Source organism: Hemiscyllium ocellatum, chromosome 14, assembly GCF_020745735.1.
Source record: "Hemiscyllium ocellatum isolate sHemOce1 chromosome 14, sHemOce1.pat.X.cur, whole genome shotgun sequence".
NCBI lineage: Eukaryota > Metazoa > Chordata > Chondrichthyes > Orectolobiformes > Hemiscylliidae > Hemiscyllium > Hemiscyllium ocellatum.
This window is the reverse complement of record NC_083414.1, coordinates 20,712,209-20,731,105: the sequence shown is the minus strand read 5'-3', so window position 1 is coordinate 20,731,105 and position 18,897 is coordinate 20,712,209. Positions and strand designations below refer to the sequence as shown.

Here is an 18,897-nt window from a genome sequence, read left to right as displayed (position 1 = left end):
TCACAGGCCTCCAGTCTGAAAAACAACCCTCCACCACCACCCTCTGTCTTCTACCTTTGAGCCAGTTCTGTATCCAAATGACTAGTTCTCCCTTTATTCCGTGAGACCTAACCTTGCTAATCAGTCTCCCATGGGGAACCTTGTCAAACGCCTTACTGAAGTCCATATAGATCACATCTGCTGCTCTGCCTTCATCAATCTTCTTTGTTACTTCTTCAAAGAACTCAATCAAGTTTGTGAGACATGATTTCCTATGCACAAAGCCATGTTGACTATCCCGAATCAGTCCTTGCCTTTCCAAATACATGTACATCCTGTCCCTCAGGATTCCCTCCAACAACTTGCCCATCACCGAGGTCAGGCTCACCGGTCTATAGTTCCCTGGCTTGTCCTTACCATCTTTCTTAAACATTGGCACCAAGAGGTGAATTTGCATTTGGAAAATTGTGATTGCAGTAATATTCTATTTTGTTCAAAAAGCACACAATCTGCAGGCAGTCAATGCAAGCAGTCAATCCATGAAACATTTTATAAATTCCTTCTTTGGAAATAGAACCAGTCTGACTTAGGAATGGGATAGAAGCAGACTCTAACCTCACACTTTTAATGCATTATCTGAGCTGAGATGTCACATTTTCCTAAATCCTTAAGGTATCTCAAGAATGTGATTTGAAAGCAGTTCTGGGAATTACATATTAATTAACTAAACCCTGCAACCAAATCTAAAAGATGAAAGACTTAAACAGCAATCCAGGTTTGTTTAATATATCGTAATGGTTGCATGCATGACATTGTGATATTTAGCTATAAACTCTATGACTTATGATCCTGCTCCACAGCTACCTGATGAAGGAGCAGCGCTCTGAAAGCTAGTACATTCAAATAAACCTGTTGGACTATAACCTAGTGTTGTGTGATTTTTAATTTTGTCCATCCCAGTCCAACACTAACACTACCACTTCCACATCATGACATTTATATGCCCATTGAACGGATACCCATTTAGATGGAATAGATTTTTTAAATTAAAAAAATGCATTGTTTTAAGGCTGTCAAAGGACTTTTAGGGGAAAAAAAATGAGCCATCAATGTTAAGTAAACAGAAATTACTGGCTAACTGTCGCCCAGGAGTTTGACTGGTCCTCCTGTATCCCACAATTCTCGGAGACAAAAAGCCGGTCGGTTAAGTGGATATAACGTTAAGAGGAGGATGTGTGCGTGTGTGTGGAGTAGTTAACGTATTAGAGACACTCCGGAAGGTGAAATGTTTAAAATAATTATGTGTTTTGATTAACAGCAGGTCTTTGATCCTGAGGAGAATCTGCCGGCCGGGTCCTGGAGCTGTGTGTGTGTGTGAGGGAGCTGTGTGTCTCCATCATCAGAGATTATTCCTGTACCAGAGGGTCAAACTCTAGTGACTGCTCCTGACTCAAGGTCAGTAACAGGACCGAAATCCTGCAAAACAACCCGGGGGGAGAAAACAGAAAAGACCCAGGACGCTTTACAGCAGCTTGAGTGGCATGGCAAACCAGACCTGAAACCAAAATCGACGTAGGGAAGGGGGAGTGAAAAGTTGGCCGGAGCGTTTAAAAATTGAGTCTTGAAGGAAAGAGAATTTGGAGAGGTTTTGGGGGAAAGTGAAATTAGTCGTTAAGAACCGATCGGGGCTGAAAATGGAGCTGCTTTGGGAGTTTCAAGTCTATGTCTGGTGGCTGAAAATTGAAACAGTTCCACAGATCTGGCAGCACCTGTGTCAAGAAAGCAAAGCCAATGTTACGGGTCCAGGGACACCTTATTCTGAAATGTTGACTTTGCTTTCCCTCCAGAGATGGAAGAGGTTTGCTTTTCAGCCTGGAGTCCTGTGACCAGAAATGTGCCACAAAGATTGATGGTGGGTCCACTGTGTTTTGTCATTTATATAAATGATTTGAATGCGAACATAGGAAATATAATTAAGCAGTTTGTAGATGACCCCAAAATTGGAGGTGTAGTGGACAGTGAAGAAGGTTACCTCAGAGTACAGCAGGATCTTGATCAGATGGGCCACTGGGCCGTGGAATGGCAGATGAAGTTTAATTTAGGCAAATGTGAGGTGCTGTAATTTGGAAAGACAGGACTTATACACTTAATGGTAAGGTCCTGGAGAGTACTGTTGAATAAAGAGACTTGGAGTGCAGGTTCATTGTTCTTTGAAAGTGGAGTTGCAGGTAGACAGAACATAGATACATTTGAGTGAGTGGGCAAAGGTCTGGCAGATGGAATACAATTTAGTAAATGTGAAGTCATACATTTTGGTATGAGTAACAGCAAAATAGATTATTACTTGAATGGTTAAAAAGTTGCAGCGTGCTAATTTGCAGAGGGATCTTGGTGTTCTTGTGCATGAATCGCAGGTTAGTCTGCAGGTACAACAAGTAATTAGGAAGGCAAGTTGAATTTTGTCCTTCACTGCTGAAGGGGTTGAGGTTAAAAACAGAGAGGTAATGTTAGAGCTGTATCAGGTTCTGGTGAGGCCTCACTTGGATTACTGTGTGCAGATTTGGTTTCCTTACTTAAGAAAGGATGTACTGGCACTGGAGGGGGTGCAGAGGAGGTTTACCAGGTTGATTCCAGAGCTGAGGGGGTTGGCTTATGAGGAAAGGCTGAGTCGATTGGGATTATATTCATTGGAATTCAGAAGAATGGGGGGATCTTATAGAAACATGTAAAATTTATGAAGGGAATTGATAAAATAGAAATAGAGAGGATGTTTCCACTGGTAGGTGAGACTAGGACCAGAAGGCAAGGCCTCAAGATTAAAGGAAGCAGGTTTAGAACTGAACTAAGAAGGAACTTCTTCACCCAGAGGGTTGTTAATCAGTAGAATTCCTTGTCCAGGGAAGTAGTTGATGCTACTTCAGTAATCACTTTTAAAGCTAAGGTAGATACTCTATTGAAAAACAAAGGAATTAAGGGATATGGTGAAAAAGTGGGTAAATGGAGCTGAGTCCACAAAAAGATTAGCCATGATCTTATTGAGTGGCAGAGCAGGCTCGAAGGGCCGGACAGTGTATCGCTGCTCCTAGTTCTTATGATAGTGAAGGAGGCATTTGGTATCCTTGCCTTTATTGGTCAATGCATTGAGTATGGGAATTGGGAGGGCATTTTACGGATGTACAGGACATTTATGAGGATACTTTTGGAACATTGTGTGCAATTCTGGTCGCCCTGCTATCGGAAGGATGTTGTGAAAGTTGAAACGGTTCAGAAAAGATTTACAAAGATGTTGGCAGACTTGAGGTTTAGGGAGAGGTTGAATAGGCTGGGACAGTTTTCCCTGGAGCATCGGAGGCTGAGGGGTGACCTTTATAGAGGTTTATAAAATCATGAGGGGCATTGGTAGGGTAAATAGACAAGGTCTTTTCCTCAAGATGGGGGAGTCCAAAACTAGAGGGCATAAGCTTAAGGTGAGAGGGGAAAGATTTAAAAGGGACCTAAGGGGCAATTTTTTCACACAGAGGGTGGTGCATTTATGGAATGGCTTGCCAGAAGAAGTGGTGGAAGCTGGTACAACTGCAAGGCATCTGGATTAGTATATGAAAAGGAAACTTTTAGAGGGATTGGACAAAATGGGACTAGATTTACTTTGGATATCTGGTCCGCATAAATGAGTTGGACTGACGAGTCTGTTTCTATGCAGTATATCTCTCTGACACTATACTGCTAGACCTGCTGAGTTTTTCTAATATTTCTGATTTTGTTGATTTGTTCTTGATTTGATCTTGAATTGATTTGATTTGATTTATTACTGTCACATGTACCTAAGTATAATGAAAAGTTTTGTTCTGCATGCAGTACAGCCTGATCATCATGTACAATGACCTACAGATCATGGAGTGTTCAGATAAAACAAGGCAATACAACATTATGGCTGCATAGGAGGTGCACAAAAGCAAGATCAACATTATAATTGAAATTAGCGAGGACCATTCAGCAGTCTAATAATAGCAAAGAAGAAGCCGTGTTGTACCCAGATAGAACTGCATCTGTAGAAGTTAATGAGGGTCCTTATGATCATACGGAATTTCCTAGCATCCTGAGGAAGCAGAGGCATTGTTAAGCCTTCTTGACTGTGGCATCTACCTGGGAATTCCAGGAAAGGTTGTCAGTTATTGTCACTCCTAGAGACTTGATGCTCTCCACCATCTTCACTTCAGCTTCATTGATGTAAATATGAGTGTGTCCTTCTTCTTTATTTCTGATGTCAATGAATAATTTTTAAAATTTTGCTGAATTAAGGGAGAGTTTGTTATCTTTGCACCATGATACCAAGTATTCTATCATCTTCCAATATTCTGACTCATCATTGTTTGATATTCGGCCTACAGTGGTGGTGTTGTTAGTGAATTGTAGATGGCATTTGTATAAAATTCAGCCATATAGTTGAGAGCGTACACGGAGTATAGCAGGGGGATGAGTATGCATCCTTATGGGGCGCTGGTGTTGAGGATTGTCATGGAGGGGGTGCTGTTGTCTGTCTTCACTGATTGTGGTCTGTGAGTCTGGAAGCTGATGATCCAGTTACAGATGACAGAACCGAGACCTAGATCTCAAAGTTTTGAAATCAGTTTGGTTGTGATTAGTGTTGAAATCAACTAGGAGAAAGTGAGGACTGCAGATGCTGTAGATCAGAGTCAAGCATGTGGTGCTGGAAAAGCACAGCCAGTCAGGCAGCATCCAAGGAGCAGGAGAATCGATGTTTTAGGCATAAGCCCTTCATCAGGAATAAGGCTTGTGGGTCGGGGCTGAGAGATAAATGGGAGGGGGGGTGGTGTTGTGGGGAGGTAGCTGAGAAAGTGATAGGTGTATGAAGGTGAGGGAAAAGGTGATAGGTCAGTGGGGGAAGTGTTGGAGAAGTCCAGATTGCTGTGCCAAGTTGAAGGCTTGGGACTGGGATAATGTGGGGAGGTGAAATGAGGAAGCTGTTAAAATCCACATTTATCCTGAGTGGTTGCAAGGTCCCAAGGCGGAATATGAGGTGTTCCTCCTCCAGACATCAGATGGTAACGGTTTGGCGGTGGAGGAGTCCGAGGACCTGCATGTCCTTGGTGGAGTGGAAGGGGAGTTGAAGTGTTCAGCCACAGGATGGTGAGGTTGGTGGTTGTGGGTGTCCTAGAGATATTCTCTGAAGCAATCCGCAAGAAGGCGGATTATAGTGTTGAAGGCAGAACTGTAGTCGAAAGGTAGGAGCCCGACGTAGTTATCCTTCTTATCTATATATTTCAGGGATGAGTGAAGAGCTACAGAAATGGCATCTGCTGTGGACTTAATCTGCCAGAGACAAGTTGCAAAGGACTGAGGCATGCTCGGGGGCTAGAGTAGATGTGAGTCATGACTAACCTCTCAAAACACTTCATGGTTATGGAGGTCAGAGCCGTTGGGCAGTGGTCGTTGAGGCACATTTCATGTGTTTTCTTTGGTACTGGGATGATAGTGGTCCTCTTGAAGCAGGTGAGGACTTTAGATTGCAGCAAGGAGAGGTGAAAGATGTCAGCGAATACTCCCACCAGCTGGTCCTCACAGGACAGAGTGCACGGCTGCGGCCTCCATTTAGGCTAGTTACTTTCCTCGGGTTCACTCTCAAGAAGGCCGATCTGATTTGTTTATGATTTCCAACATCCACAGTTCTTTTGGTTTTTGTTTTGGCTGAGGGATGGAGATTAAGCAGCAGAGAATTGATGTAACTGTATCTGGGCCAAAATAAACCTGGGTTTTAGTTACAGGTTAGTTGAGTTGGAGACTGAGATGGCTAACTTTACAGATGTGGAAGTGGGCTAATGGAGAGAATTTAGGGGTAAGCAAGCCTTTCACGGTAAATCAGTTTGTGAACAGTTTGATTCCCCACCAAGTTAGTACCCAGAGAAGGAGAGTCAGTGGTGACGTTATGTAATTTGCATCAATAATTGAAAGCTGAGGAGTAAGTGAGTGAGTGAGTGTGTGTGTTAGTGTGTGTTACAATGGCAGTAGGATGACTGCAGGTGTGCCACACTACCCCTCCGCAAAACCAGATAATGGATGGGTGGACAGGATGTTGAAGAGGGATACAGGGGGTTGGGAACACTGGTATCTGCGGACGGTGATGTGCTAGTTGTGAAAGGTACTGCATGGAAAGAATATATATTTATGCCGCATACAATTTTTAGAACTTTTATAATGCTTTGCACTGCTTAAGCTGTGTGTTTTTTTTCTTAAACTCCTGCATCTTTCAGGAGCCTTGGCGTTTTCTAAAATGTGCTTGAGCAGTTTGGATTTTAGTCACCAAACTGTTTCTTAGCAACTAGCTGACCAAAATAAAACAAAAATCTGTAAAACGTAATCACATTCAAGGGCAAAATCCATAAGTCATCCATCTGTTGTAGCTTTTTGCCTGTAGCTTAGGAAATACTTATGTTCAAGTACAGCAACGGGACTTCAGCATATAATTTAGATTGCCTTGCAAGTTCAGTACTTCAGTCCAAAAGTTATTCAATTTAAAGTGCTTTGAAGTCTTTCAGTTTGTGCCATATAAATGCTAGTTTAAGAAAAAATAAAATCAGCAAAAGTAAAAATGTCTTCATGTATTTGATTTCTGAAGATTTGCCTGATTATTGAAGTAGCAAAACTAGAATTACTTTTAGTATTTGAGCAATTCTCAAATTTCACATATATTTTATGGTTCCGGGAATGTCATGGTAAATTTGAATAAATCAGCCAATCATGGAGTTGCAGAGCACAATAGAAGAGAGTATACTAATTGTGTGCAATACTCGGGCACGTTATATAAATGTGCAGAGGGGAGCAATGAAAAAAGAACTTACTTTCACTCTGGGGAAAATCTTCATAGTTCATCTAGGAAGTAATGGGCCATTTTCAATTATCTATCTCATCCTAGTCTATCTACTGTAATTAGTGTTTCCTCTGTGCACCATTTGTAATTGCACTTATATTGACAGTAGTTTATGTTTACCTTTTGTTTTATAATTCTCATTGCTTGCCATTTGTTTTACTCTATATTTACTTACAGATTTAAAACATACAAAATCCAACCGGAGTCATATTAATAATTACAGAATTTTCATCTTCTTTCCTGAAGATCTTTGAGGCCCAACCAGCCCACTCCATAATCCACGTCTCTGGGATAATGCTGAAAGCAGAAATTTGACAAATGAATCCTATGTGACCAAAAGCACAGGGAATTTGAATGGCCACAATGACAGCAAGTAACAATGCACGTCCGACAAGATAATTGATTTCTACATCATCTAGCACAGAAATTATAAATGGCTGAGATTCATCCAGATCACGATACTGAAAGAGTGGAATCTGTTTCAAGCCAAATGATCACTGAGATTCCTAAGACTTTAAATTGTAGTAGGTCAAAACTGATTGTGCACTTGGATTTAAATAACACAGTCCTGTTGTTTGACACAATTACCAGACAAGGGCCCAGGAGAGCTCTCAGTTCCTTTCTAACCACTGTCACTTGGGGTCGGATCAACCAGGAAGGTAGGAATTCATATTTTTCTATTCAAATATTTTTATTTTGTTTGGGTTTGGAAGTGGTTATAGTTCAATGTTGATGTTAACAATCCAATAAAATTGGCTGGAAGAAAAATAAATAATATAATTAAATAATACTTAATAATTTGGATGTGTACACAGGAGGTATGGTTAGTAAGTTTGTAGATGACACCAAACTTGGAGGTGTAGTGGACAGCGAAGAAGGTTACCTTAGAGTACACCAGGACCTTGATCAGATGGGTCAGTGGCCCCAGGAATGGCAATGGAGTTTAATTTAGATAAATGTGAGGTGCTGCATTTTGGAAAGGCAAATCAGGGCAGGACTTATACACTTAATGGGAAGATCCTGAGGAGTGTTGCTGAACAAAGATACCTTGGAGTGCAGGTTCATGGTTCCTTGAAAATGGAGTCGCAGGGAGACAGGATAGTGAAGGAGGCATTTGGTATGCTTGACTTTATTGGTCAGTGCATTGAGTAGAGGGGTTGGGAGACCATGTTGCAGCTGTTCAGGACATTGACTAGGCCACTTTTGGAATATTGCATGCAATTCTGGTCTCCCTGCTATAGGAAGGATATTGTGAAACTTGAAAGGTTTCAGAAAAGATTTACGAGGATGTTGCCAGGTTGGAAGGCTTAAGGGGAGATCTTACAGAAGTTTATAAAACCATGAGAGGCAGGGATAGGGCAAATAAACAAGGTCCTATTCCTGGAGTGGGGGAATCCAAAATTACAGGGCATCGGTTTTAGGTGAGAGGGGAAAGATTTAAAAGGGACCTAAGGGGCAACTTTTTCTCACACACAGTGGTGCGTGTATGGAATGATCTAACAGAGGAAATGGTGGAAGCTGGTACAATTATAACATTTAAAAGCCATCTGTATGGGTATATGAACAGGAAGGGTTTAGAGTGATATGGGCCAAATGGTGGCAAATGGGACTAGATTTATTTAGGATATCTGGTTGGAGTGCTTGAATTGGAACAAAGGATCTGTTTCCATGCTATACATCTCTATGACTCTATGACTAAATAAAGAATATATAAATAAGAAATAATATAAATAATAATCCCACAAAGTCTGGAATACTCTTGATCAGGTCCTGGGGATTTATCCATCTTTTATGAGTTTTAAGATGTGCGGCACCTCCTCTGTGGACACTTTTCAAGGTATCACCATTTCCCCAAGTTCTCTAGTGATGCGAAATACTTGTTTAGTATCTCACACATCTTTTGTGAGTCGATACGCATACAGCCTTCTTGGTTTTTAAGGGGCCCTATTCTGTTTCTAGTTTCTCTTTTGCCTTTCGTTCCATCTACCACAGGGTCTTTGCTTAACAAAACCATTTTAGTTTCAGTTTTGACATTTTCAATTGACTTAGCCTTAAGAACATTTTAAATAGTGAGTTTCAACTTTTCTGTGATTTCTTTTTAAGGATGAGTCTCTTTATTTCATCCTAACCTACCTAATGCTAATTTTGAAATGATAAATCTTTTATTTGGTCATTTCTCCAGTAGAGGTAAGTTTCCCTGTATTTACCTACTAGATGTTGTTACCGTCATAATGTCTTCATCAAAACCACTAGCAATATGATAAGTTAAGCTGATTACAGTGTGAATTATTTTTCAGGAAAATGGGAATGGCTGAGTAAAGTACCTTCCTTGAACCCACCTTGTGATGGTGCTGTGAGCTATTATTCGCAGTTTGGGAGGCCATTGGATTTCACAGAGACTGGTGATGGTTCCCTCTTTAAAAAGATTTTTACAGACCACTTACAGAAAGTAGAATGGATGGGTCCCCACAATGAGCTTCTATCAATGACTGATGAGGATGGCAAAGAGTACCATCGAATCCTTCCATCTTTCTTTGAGTTAATTGATTGTTTGTCATCACAAGGCAGAGAATTTGCCATCGTACTTCGAACCTTTGGGTCGGACTTGAGTAGAACTTTAAAGACCATTCAGATCACCCTGTCTGGTCAGCATCCTCAGTATCAACATCTTCAAGCGAAACATGTAAGCAAAGCTTAATTTTCAAATGAATGCATAAAGACAGAATTTTTTAAAATTTTAATATTGGTCTGGTAAGCTATAGTGATTATTCATTCTGATATTTTTCCAAACCAGACAACTTGAATTTCTCTTTATTGGATGGAATTTAATAAGGGGTTGGAAAAGGTCTGACAACCAACATTGTTGGTACCCCCCTATTGTCGCAATCATTGGAAACTCTCAGGAAATGAAGCTGCTTATGAGGAGCAGAAACCCTGCTGCCATGATTCTTGCTTCCACTGGGACATTTAGTCTCTGCACCTCCCCCGACAGGATGGGAATCTAATTCTTGAGAGGTGCCAATCAGATGCTGGAACCTCTCTGGTGTCAATTGTAGCCAGTAACACACTTAGGCTTTATCATTAAGGAAAAGGTGGGGCTGGGTGAAGAAAGGGCAGGGGAAAGACATGGGTCTAACTGTGAACAGGCCCCTATTTTTGATTTGGGTCACGAGAGCAGATACAGCCCAATCAGGTTTGCTTGCCAGTCTCTCCACATGGTGAGTTCACCAGAGGTAGGAGGAGGAGACACTTATGTAGGCATTAATTACATTATAAGAGCCTGAATTGCTGTCCAGGCTAATAGATGACCCACAAGCCTGCTTAAAGTGTGGTGGCGAGAGGGTCCAAATTCCCACCGCCTCTACTCCTGCCTCTTGGAACTCGCCTTGAGAGTAGAGGGGACATTAAACTCTGCCTCTACAGTACTGAATCTTGACATGAGGGAAGGTGAGACAGTCTAGGCCTGTAAACATAGGAGTTGGTGACTTAATTGAAACATTTCAGATGCTGAGGTGACTTGATCAGGTGATTGTTGAAAGGATGTTTCCTCTTCTGGGAGAACCTAGAACTAGGTGTTATGGGTTAACACTAAGGGAGTGTCCATTTAAAACAGATGAGCAAGCATTTTTCTGTCAGGATGATGAGTCTTTGGGGTTCCCTTCCTCAAAAGGCAGTGGACAGCAAATATTTTTAAGGCAGAAGTAGAATAAATACTTGATTACCAAGGGAATGAAAGATTAATAGTGATATGCAGGAACTTGAAGTTAAAATCAAAATTAAGTGCAGAGCAGGCTGAAAGGGCTGAGTGGCCTACTTTTGTTCTTTGTGCATATGTTAATATTTTCACTTTGAACTTGATACTTTACTACCAGGGATAAAGGAAGACAGTCAGTCAAGTTAGGGCAGACTATTGTTGTGCACCACTTTGTACTTACCTCAGGAAGAACTTTGGGAAAAGCTAGATATCAGTTGTCTACGTGTGCTTTTCACATAATGGAATTTGAAATGTATCACAACGAAATAGAGAGAAAAAGATATTTAATAATTCTGTTGAAAGATTAAAAGTTGTCTTTATGCGTGGGGGTGTTTAAACACTGTATAATAGATATAAATAACTTCATTGTTCCAAGTGAAAGGTAAATACTGCAGATTACTGTTAATTTGAAACAAAAACAAAACAGCCTGGAAATTTGCAACAGTGGATTTGGTTATTGTCATTTTTGGGTCTAACAGGTAAATTCATGTTTGTGATCTGAATCCTTTTTCCCAAATAGAAATCTGCACTTAAAGCATTAGCTTTCTTGTTCCCTTCACCTAGACTAATTGTTCTAAGATGCATTTTGTTTTAGTCTCTTTCTTTTTGTTTTGTGAACAATTTAATGTTCAGAGATAGTTAGATTTTTCTAATAGCCAAGAGCACGTGATTCTTCAGTTTAAGATGAAAGGCTTTTATAAACATTAACTAACAGATATTACCCTTATTTTTTTCCCTTTAGCTTCCATTGAGAATATCTCCGGGTAAAATCCGTTGTAATAAAAAGAATGTTGTGTTGACCTTGGGATCTGAGCGGATTTCTACACAGTCAGATGATAGAGCTGTATATCATTATTTCTCTTCATTGGAAGGAATTGTAGGTTTTCAGGATCATTTTGACTGGTGAGTCTTAGACGTTAATTGTCCATTGCAAATTTAAGGATTACAATAGCAATACTTCACTAAACCAAAAAGAATTGTTTGGACTACAATACTTTAATCAAGTTTTAACTTGCTGGTTTGAAAAAATAGATTGATTTCTACAGTTCATTATTCATGAAAAAAATCCTAAAACCTGTATAAATCAGCATGTTAACAGTTTGCTGTTATCAGGAAATAGAAGTGATCGCTTCAAATAATCTCATACTGAACTTTTTAGCTGTGACTAGGCTTCAAATTTGTCATAGTTTCGTCATTATATTGGAGCAAAACTCCAAGTATTAGAGAATTGCTTTACTAATTTTGAAAAGGTGTCTTGTGTTCCTTGTTCTTTCAGGTGGTCTAGGAATAGCTTCTCAAACGAAGGCGGTAAACCATTTTGGATCGATCCTTCTGAAACTGGAATACAGCATATATTTATAGATGATAATATCCGTCTGAATGATGCTGAGAGCATTGTTCATCCACAGGTACAAATTGCTAGGGTATGATTTAGGATATGTCATTGATTGGATTTTGTAGTTAACTGCCAAAATTCATTTCTGGAGCCAAATTTGTGACCATATAACTTGCATGTCTTCTCTGTGCAATGTCATGTGCTAGCATATCATGCACTGAGTAGCATTTAGAACTTTCAGCATTGCAGTGGTTTCATTGTGCTTGGAAATATGCTGCTACGTCTTTGTGGTTTATAAATAACACATAATTAATTCTTTGGAAAAACAGGTCGGTGCAGAACCCATACTGTCTCAGTGAACATTGAGATGTGGGAACATATTTCTTACTGCTATTCAAGAAAGGACCATCTTTTCTGTGACCCCCGAATCTTGAACTTGTGTTCAGCTGAATAGAACTGTGTATGTCGTCCTCACTTGGGAGTTGACCACAGCTCTCGCTGCCTCAAGCTGCATACTATTGATGTGATCATTGTCATCTGCTACACAATCTACACACATGCAAGGCTCCACATGTTGGAGTACCTGTGATGATGGATGGTGCACCTATAAAATGTGACTAAGCTACTGCTTCATGCTCATGCTTCTGTTGCCCTATGGATCTAGAGGGAAAAGATATGTCATGGGTTGGAAATCTGCACCTGAAGAGATGACAAAACCTCAATTACAAGATTAGAAACCACTGCAATGCTAAAATTTCTAAATGCTACTCAGTGCATGACATGCTAGCAAATACATTGCACATCTACTTCCTCAATCAACAAGTTTCCTTCTGTAATCACCAAGTCAACCAGGAGCTTCTCTTTTGCCAGGCCTGACTTCCTCCTCACTCACATTTTTGTGATCTCTATTATTGTTTTCTCCATGGCTATTTGATAGAGGAAGGGCGACTGCCATCCCTCTCACCTTTTAGGGTGCCATCTCTCCTGCCCATTTACAGTTGTATGTCTCAGTGGTGAAAGCTTTCAGGAGCCCTCTGGCTGTAAGCAATTCTGAGGAGCCAATAAGTGCCTTAGTTGCTCATTCCTAATTTACGAGCAGAATGCATTCTGAGTCTGCTCTGGTGAAGTTTTTGCTGGTTGGTGCAAGTCCTGAGATGTCCTCAGTATGTTGGGAGCATTCCCTTTGCCAGAATTTATGAGGTCATTAAACTCTTGAAATACTAACAGAGTTCCCATTGTCTCACCTTTGTCACTGTTGGCTACAGATGTTTGGAGTTAGACCTGTGTGGTCAGCAAAGGTACCGTCCTCTTGCCACCTCTGGTAGTAGGATGATCCTCCTCTCCTTCAGCCTCCAACATATGATCCAAGTCCCCATCAATAAATAGAGGAGCAGCCCTGCTCTGGGTGCAAGGACTCCTGTTCTATCCATAATTTCACATGCTATTGCAGCAGTGAAAGGTTTCTACACAAACTGCAATTGTCTTCTTCAGGATATCCAGCAGCCTTCATAATGCCTGCTTTGGAATTTTTAAACGAAAATTAATTTCACACTTGATGTATTCACCGTTCCTTTTCAAGCTGGCTCTAATTGAATAAGCAAACCATTTCCATGTCTATTAAGTGTTCATCAAATCCTCCCGGCTTCGCCAAATTCCCATGAAAATGGTAGTTTTAATCGGATCCCCATCAGAGGTGAACTTCTGGCCAAAAATCAAACTTGGCTGTTGTTTTCCAGTTCCTTGGCAAAACTTTAACACAATGCAGTATTAGAAAAATAATTTTGCTTCTCTAAATTCTTAATGGCTTTGTTTGAATATTAAGGACTGTTATAGTTTCTGTGCATTTTAACATTTAGTTGATCACAAAAGTTCAGTTTGACCATTTGATTTGCTTAAAGCAATAACTTTCAGATATTTATCTTTTATGAAGCATTAGTTTTTACCTGAAATCTGATTCATTCACTATTGTGTTGAATGAAAGGCAAATATTCTAATTTTGAGTGTAGTTTGAGACTGATTTATTTTTAACCTGTTTTCTCTAAAACTGCACTCATCATCATCCAAATTTAATAATAACTTTGCATCCATTACTTTATAGTTCTCAATATTTTAACTATTTTATCCCTGCTTATAATTACTTTTTCTACAATAAGTTCTGTTCACCACTTAGCATCCTGGATCATGGAGTCATAGAGCCATACAGAACAGAAACATACCCTTTGGTCCAACCAGTCTATGCTGAACATAATCCCAAACTAAGCTAGTCCCACCTGCCTGCTCCTGACCCATAACTCTCCAAACCTTTCCTATTCATATACTTATCCAAGTGTCTTTTTTAAACATTGTAATGGTGCCTATATTCACCACTTCCTCAGGAAGTTCATGCCATACACGAATTGTCCTCTGTTTAAAAAAAAATGTCTCCATGGCTTTTTGAATCTCTGTCCTCTCATCTTAAAAATATGTCATCCAATCCTCAAGTCCCCCATCCTGGGAAAATACACCTACCACTAACTGTATCTATATTCCTCATGGTCATCCTTGATTCATCCTCATTGTTGTTCATGTCCTTTTCCGAGTAGAATACATTAGACCAGAAAATGTACTAAAAAAGTTATCTTAGCACTTGATTTGTAAGCTTGATTTCTGTTCTGTTCAAATTTGTACTTGTGCTCAAATGGTTGAAATAAGCATTCAACTTCTCATGCTTGTTTTGGATCATTGAAAACTTCATACTGGCATATGTTGGTGAATGGTCAATAAAAATGAACGCTGTGTTGAATAGAGAGGAATTCTATGAGGATTCTTTCTGTAACATCAGCATACTTCAATTGCTATCTTCCAGCCTCCACTATGCTAAGTTAGCATATGCAAACATCCAGTCAGAGTAAATTGGTTACTAGAATTTATTCACTGGCTCGACTATTGATTGAATATAATTCCATTTATAGAGCCAAAGATACAGATGAAATGCTACATTAGATAGAATAATTTGTCATTTAGAATGCGTATATCTGAGTTGATAGTTTTAATTTGAATGTCCTTCTGGTTCCTTCTAACAGTAACTCGTTAAACTTTTCAACTCAAGATAACTTTGTAATTTGATCCACTTGGTTATAATATTGAATGTCAAAATTCAAATGTAACAGTCTACCCTGGGATCTTTATCTATCCAGTGAAGCTTACTTTGCTGCTTATTTGACATTAAAACCATCATTTTCAAGATGGCCTCAGCAGCCAACTTCACAGAATTTGCACATTCTTTGAACAAGATCCTATAGAACTCCACAAGTTTCTGGCGTTGGCTTTCTGTTCACCTTAGAGTTTTCAAAGGGTATGGGGAGAAAGCGAGAGTTGGATAATCAGTCATGATTGTATTGAATGGCAATGCAGGCTCAAAGGGCCAAATGGCCTATTCTTGTACCTATTTTCTGTCTTTCTACGTTTCTTCCATTAATCATCACTGGTGCTTTCAACTTTATAAGGTGCTTGTTAATCCAAGTCAATAATTGTCAACAAATCTTTACTTTAAATGCTTCATATTAGAACCTTCATGAAAAGCCTCTGAAAATCAAAGCAAATGATAACATTAAGCCAACTTTGTGTCATCTGACACTTGAAATAATTCCACAGAGGCCAGTATCCTGTCACCAAGTTACCCTTTATTTAAAGGTGGAGAGTTAATGGCACCAATTCAGCTCCCTCAGAACCAGCTGTCAGAGAAAACAGGATGTTTGTGTCTGTCAGCCAGGGCTCTCTGATTGTGGCTCTTAATCCAGTCCAATCGGGGAACTCATATTTTAAGAGGTCCACGTGACTGACCTCGTTACAATCCTACACTACTCTTCACTTCTGAGTTCTTATCTACTTTAAGTGCCATACTGAGAGGAGCTGCAATGTGTCAAATAATTCTAACATTACGTAATCATCTGTTGAATTGTATTTAAAAATGTATTTTGAGTTTCAGGATGCTACGATAGATTCATATGGGAAGAAGCTTTCTTTTAGGACATGTAGCTCTGAGTGAAAATGTGATGTAGTGCATATCATTATTGTGCAGCGTTGAAATTTACAATCAGCTAAAGTTATGCTCTAATTGACTTCACTATACCACTTACAACATCCAGGATTTGTCTATTTAGACTGTTCAAAAACAAAGTTCCACTTTAGCAGTATCAAAATTTTCAGAATCGTGATAAATATTATCGGAAAGCCACTTATGTTCTAACACCAGTATCCTCCTGCTCACTCTTCTGATAGAGAAAACCAGGAACATAAAATCCTTGCAAGCACACAAACCACTGTTTTTCAATCTCTCCTAACCCAGCCTATTAAGATGAAAAGGAAAATAATTTCTGATCTTGAACAATGATGGCTGATTTGTTCACCATAGTGAGATCAAGACATAACTTCCAGTGAAGCTGACAAGGCATGATTTGTAGTCTTTCCATATTGGAGAGAAAACACAAAGATTGGGTGACCCCCTTGTAGAATATTTCTGTTTACACCGAAGCATGCCCCAAAGTTTCCACTGACCTGTAATTTTAACTGTCCACCTTTCTATTATGCTGACATCCCTGCCTTTAGCTTGTGGCTCTCTTCCAGCAAAGGTCAACACACGCCTGAAGGACAATGCCTCATTTGCCAGTATGCACTATACGGTGAACAAGTCAGAATCCTCTGAAGTCTGTGATTCTCTCACAGTATCGGGGACATTTTGGAGGCTTCTGGAAGCTGGGTGTGGTCCAATGGAATTTTTAACTTCCTGGGTACTTGAGTGTCAAAGTCATCGAGTAGTGCCATCATACATCTTTTGGCGTCTGTTGCTGTAATGATTGTCTTCAAGTTTACTTCAAGTCTGTCTCTCGCATGACAGATGCTCCCTGCTAAATATTTCCCACATGTTCTGATTATATTGCAGATTTCTAACATTTGCAGTACTTTGCTGTTTGCTAACCTGTGTGAATCTTAAAATCTCTTTCACTTACCCAAAGTGCATAGAAATTAATCTATACCCTTTGAAGAAATCTTGATCCCTGAAGCTAAACCATACATGTTGCATCTATTGCTTGCCTCATGTGAAAATTTGAAGGGATTGGTAGGAGTTGTTATCAATGAATGGGGTGGCTGTCACAGTGCTCCAGTAAAGTGTTACTGGAAGAACAGCATCTCATTTTCTAATTGGGAATTCTATAGCCTTCAAGACTCAACATTGAATTCAACAATTTTAGAGTTTGAGGCACCGACTCCAATGTCCTTACCCCAAACTCCTCACGCCAGGCCTTGTTATCAAGTGGTCTGCTTTTACACACAATTCATTGTTAGCCCAATAGTTCCCTTTAATAAATATCCATTCTCTTAGGCTGACTGTTATCCACTCCATTTCCTGTCCAACTGTCCTTCTTTCTGGGCGCTATGTCCATCTCTCATTTACTCCTTACCCCCTCCACCTATCGGCTGCATGAAAACCAATATTTTCCTAGTTGCCATCAGTTCTGAAGAAGAGCCATTGGATCCAAACCCTTAACTCTGATTTCTCTCCACAGATGTTGCCAGATGTGCTGAGCTTAGTCTGCAGTTCTTTTGGTTTTTAATGAATTACTGTATTTCACTTATTGATAGTTACGTCTTGAAATTTATGGGTACCTGTTTATAGCACAATTTTCAAATCAACTACTCTTCTTTTGTTTTAATAAATAAACAGGTGTTTATGAAGAATGGTTCTGGAACTAGGACTGTGCCAACTTCAGAGTTGTTTGATATTTGTCTCGTTCAGACAGACCTTCTCAGAGCTATCCATGACCGGAGTTACTTCATCAAATGTGTTCAACAGTGTGAAGAGAATTATAGTAAATACACTGCACTTTCACATTGAAGATATCCTACCTAATATATTTTCAGGCTCAGATACCTGAAAAACTCAGGGCATGTTGAAAGTGAAACTGGATAATAAAGTTGTATGTAACTTTGTCTTCACTTTTGTCCTAAATATAAACAGAGATTGATTGGTTGCATTGTAAAGAAACATTCACAATGATGCATTACTCCTAAAAATGATCTATTATTTATTGTTACTGTGGAAATTATAATGAGCTTGATTCTGACATCAGAACATGGTTTGCAACAACTCTTGTTCATTTGTATCAAACGAAGTCTAGATAAGTACAATAACTGTAAAGAGTGGATGTACAGAGAAATAGATCATTAAATCTATAGAAAAGATGTAATAATTCAAAATGACAGATACCAGATGTTATTCCATTGTTCTACCTTTTTATTTCAAAACTGCCTTGATTCACTGATAACCTGCTGTCCTTTGATTTTCGACCCGATTTCCAATGCAAACGAAGCAAGGAACACAAATCTCTTATAACCTGAACCAAGCTATCGGGTCAATTGTACATGGACAAATCAAAACCAAAAGTATGGTGGAAATTGGCTATTTTAAAATACCTTTTACATTTTAAAAAGAAACCATAAATTTTATACGTATGAGAATAAACTAAATACACATACATATAGTAATTGGGATCGCTTACAGTGCCATTCTTGAAAATGAAGAAATCCCTTTCTGATGGTTCACTAACACTTCGGCAGCACCATTACTTTTAATGGGTAGTTCATATTAGTTCAAAAATCCTCACCAACTTTCAAACCCACCAACTAACCAACAATACTTCAGTTATTATGATTTGGGCAACACAGTCTATGAGATACACAGATAGCCCAGGCTCTTTCCAATGTTTTGTACACATTATGAATGAGTCCTCAAAACTCTTCGTCCCCTTTTAAAACTAATTGTTGAACTTTCACTGGGTGCGTTTTAGAGACAGAGATGCTATGTCTATTACTTGTAACAGACGAAAACTGATAGGAGGTTGTAGGATATACAAACACTACAGTTACTTAATGTATATTGTCTGAACTTTACCCTTTATTTGC

At 39.4% G+C, this 18,897-nt stretch overlaps 1 protein-coding gene across 5 annotated transcripts; it reads left to right on the top strand.

Moving 5' to 3' along the window:
• Positions 1–1,170: 1,170 nt before the first annotated feature.
• On the top strand, positions 1,171–17,988 carry si:dkey-32e6.3 (uncharacterized). 5 transcript variants are annotated; one of them, XM_060835125.1, is made up of 7 exons: positions 1,187–1,259; positions 1,827–1,891; positions 7,112–7,524; positions 9,163–9,548; positions 11,362–11,522; positions 11,896–12,028; positions 17,660–17,988. In XM_060835125.1, the coding sequence occupies exons 3-7, from the start codon at positions 7,299–7,301 to the stop codon at positions 17,828–17,830; spliced, it is 1,077 nt and encodes a 358-aa protein (XP_060691108.1). In that variant the 5' UTR covers positions 1,187–1,259; positions 1,827–1,891; positions 7,112–7,298; the 3' UTR covers positions 17,831–17,988. The 5 variants fall into 5 exon arrangements, with proteins under 5 accessions (XP_060691107.1, XP_060691108.1, XP_060691106.1 ...); XM_060835123.1 differs by having other exon boundaries at positions 1,190–1,434; XM_060835124.1 differs by lacking the exon at positions 1,827–1,891 and having other exon boundaries at positions 1,171–1,259.
• The last annotated feature ends 909 nt before the right edge of the window (positions 17,989–18,897 follow it).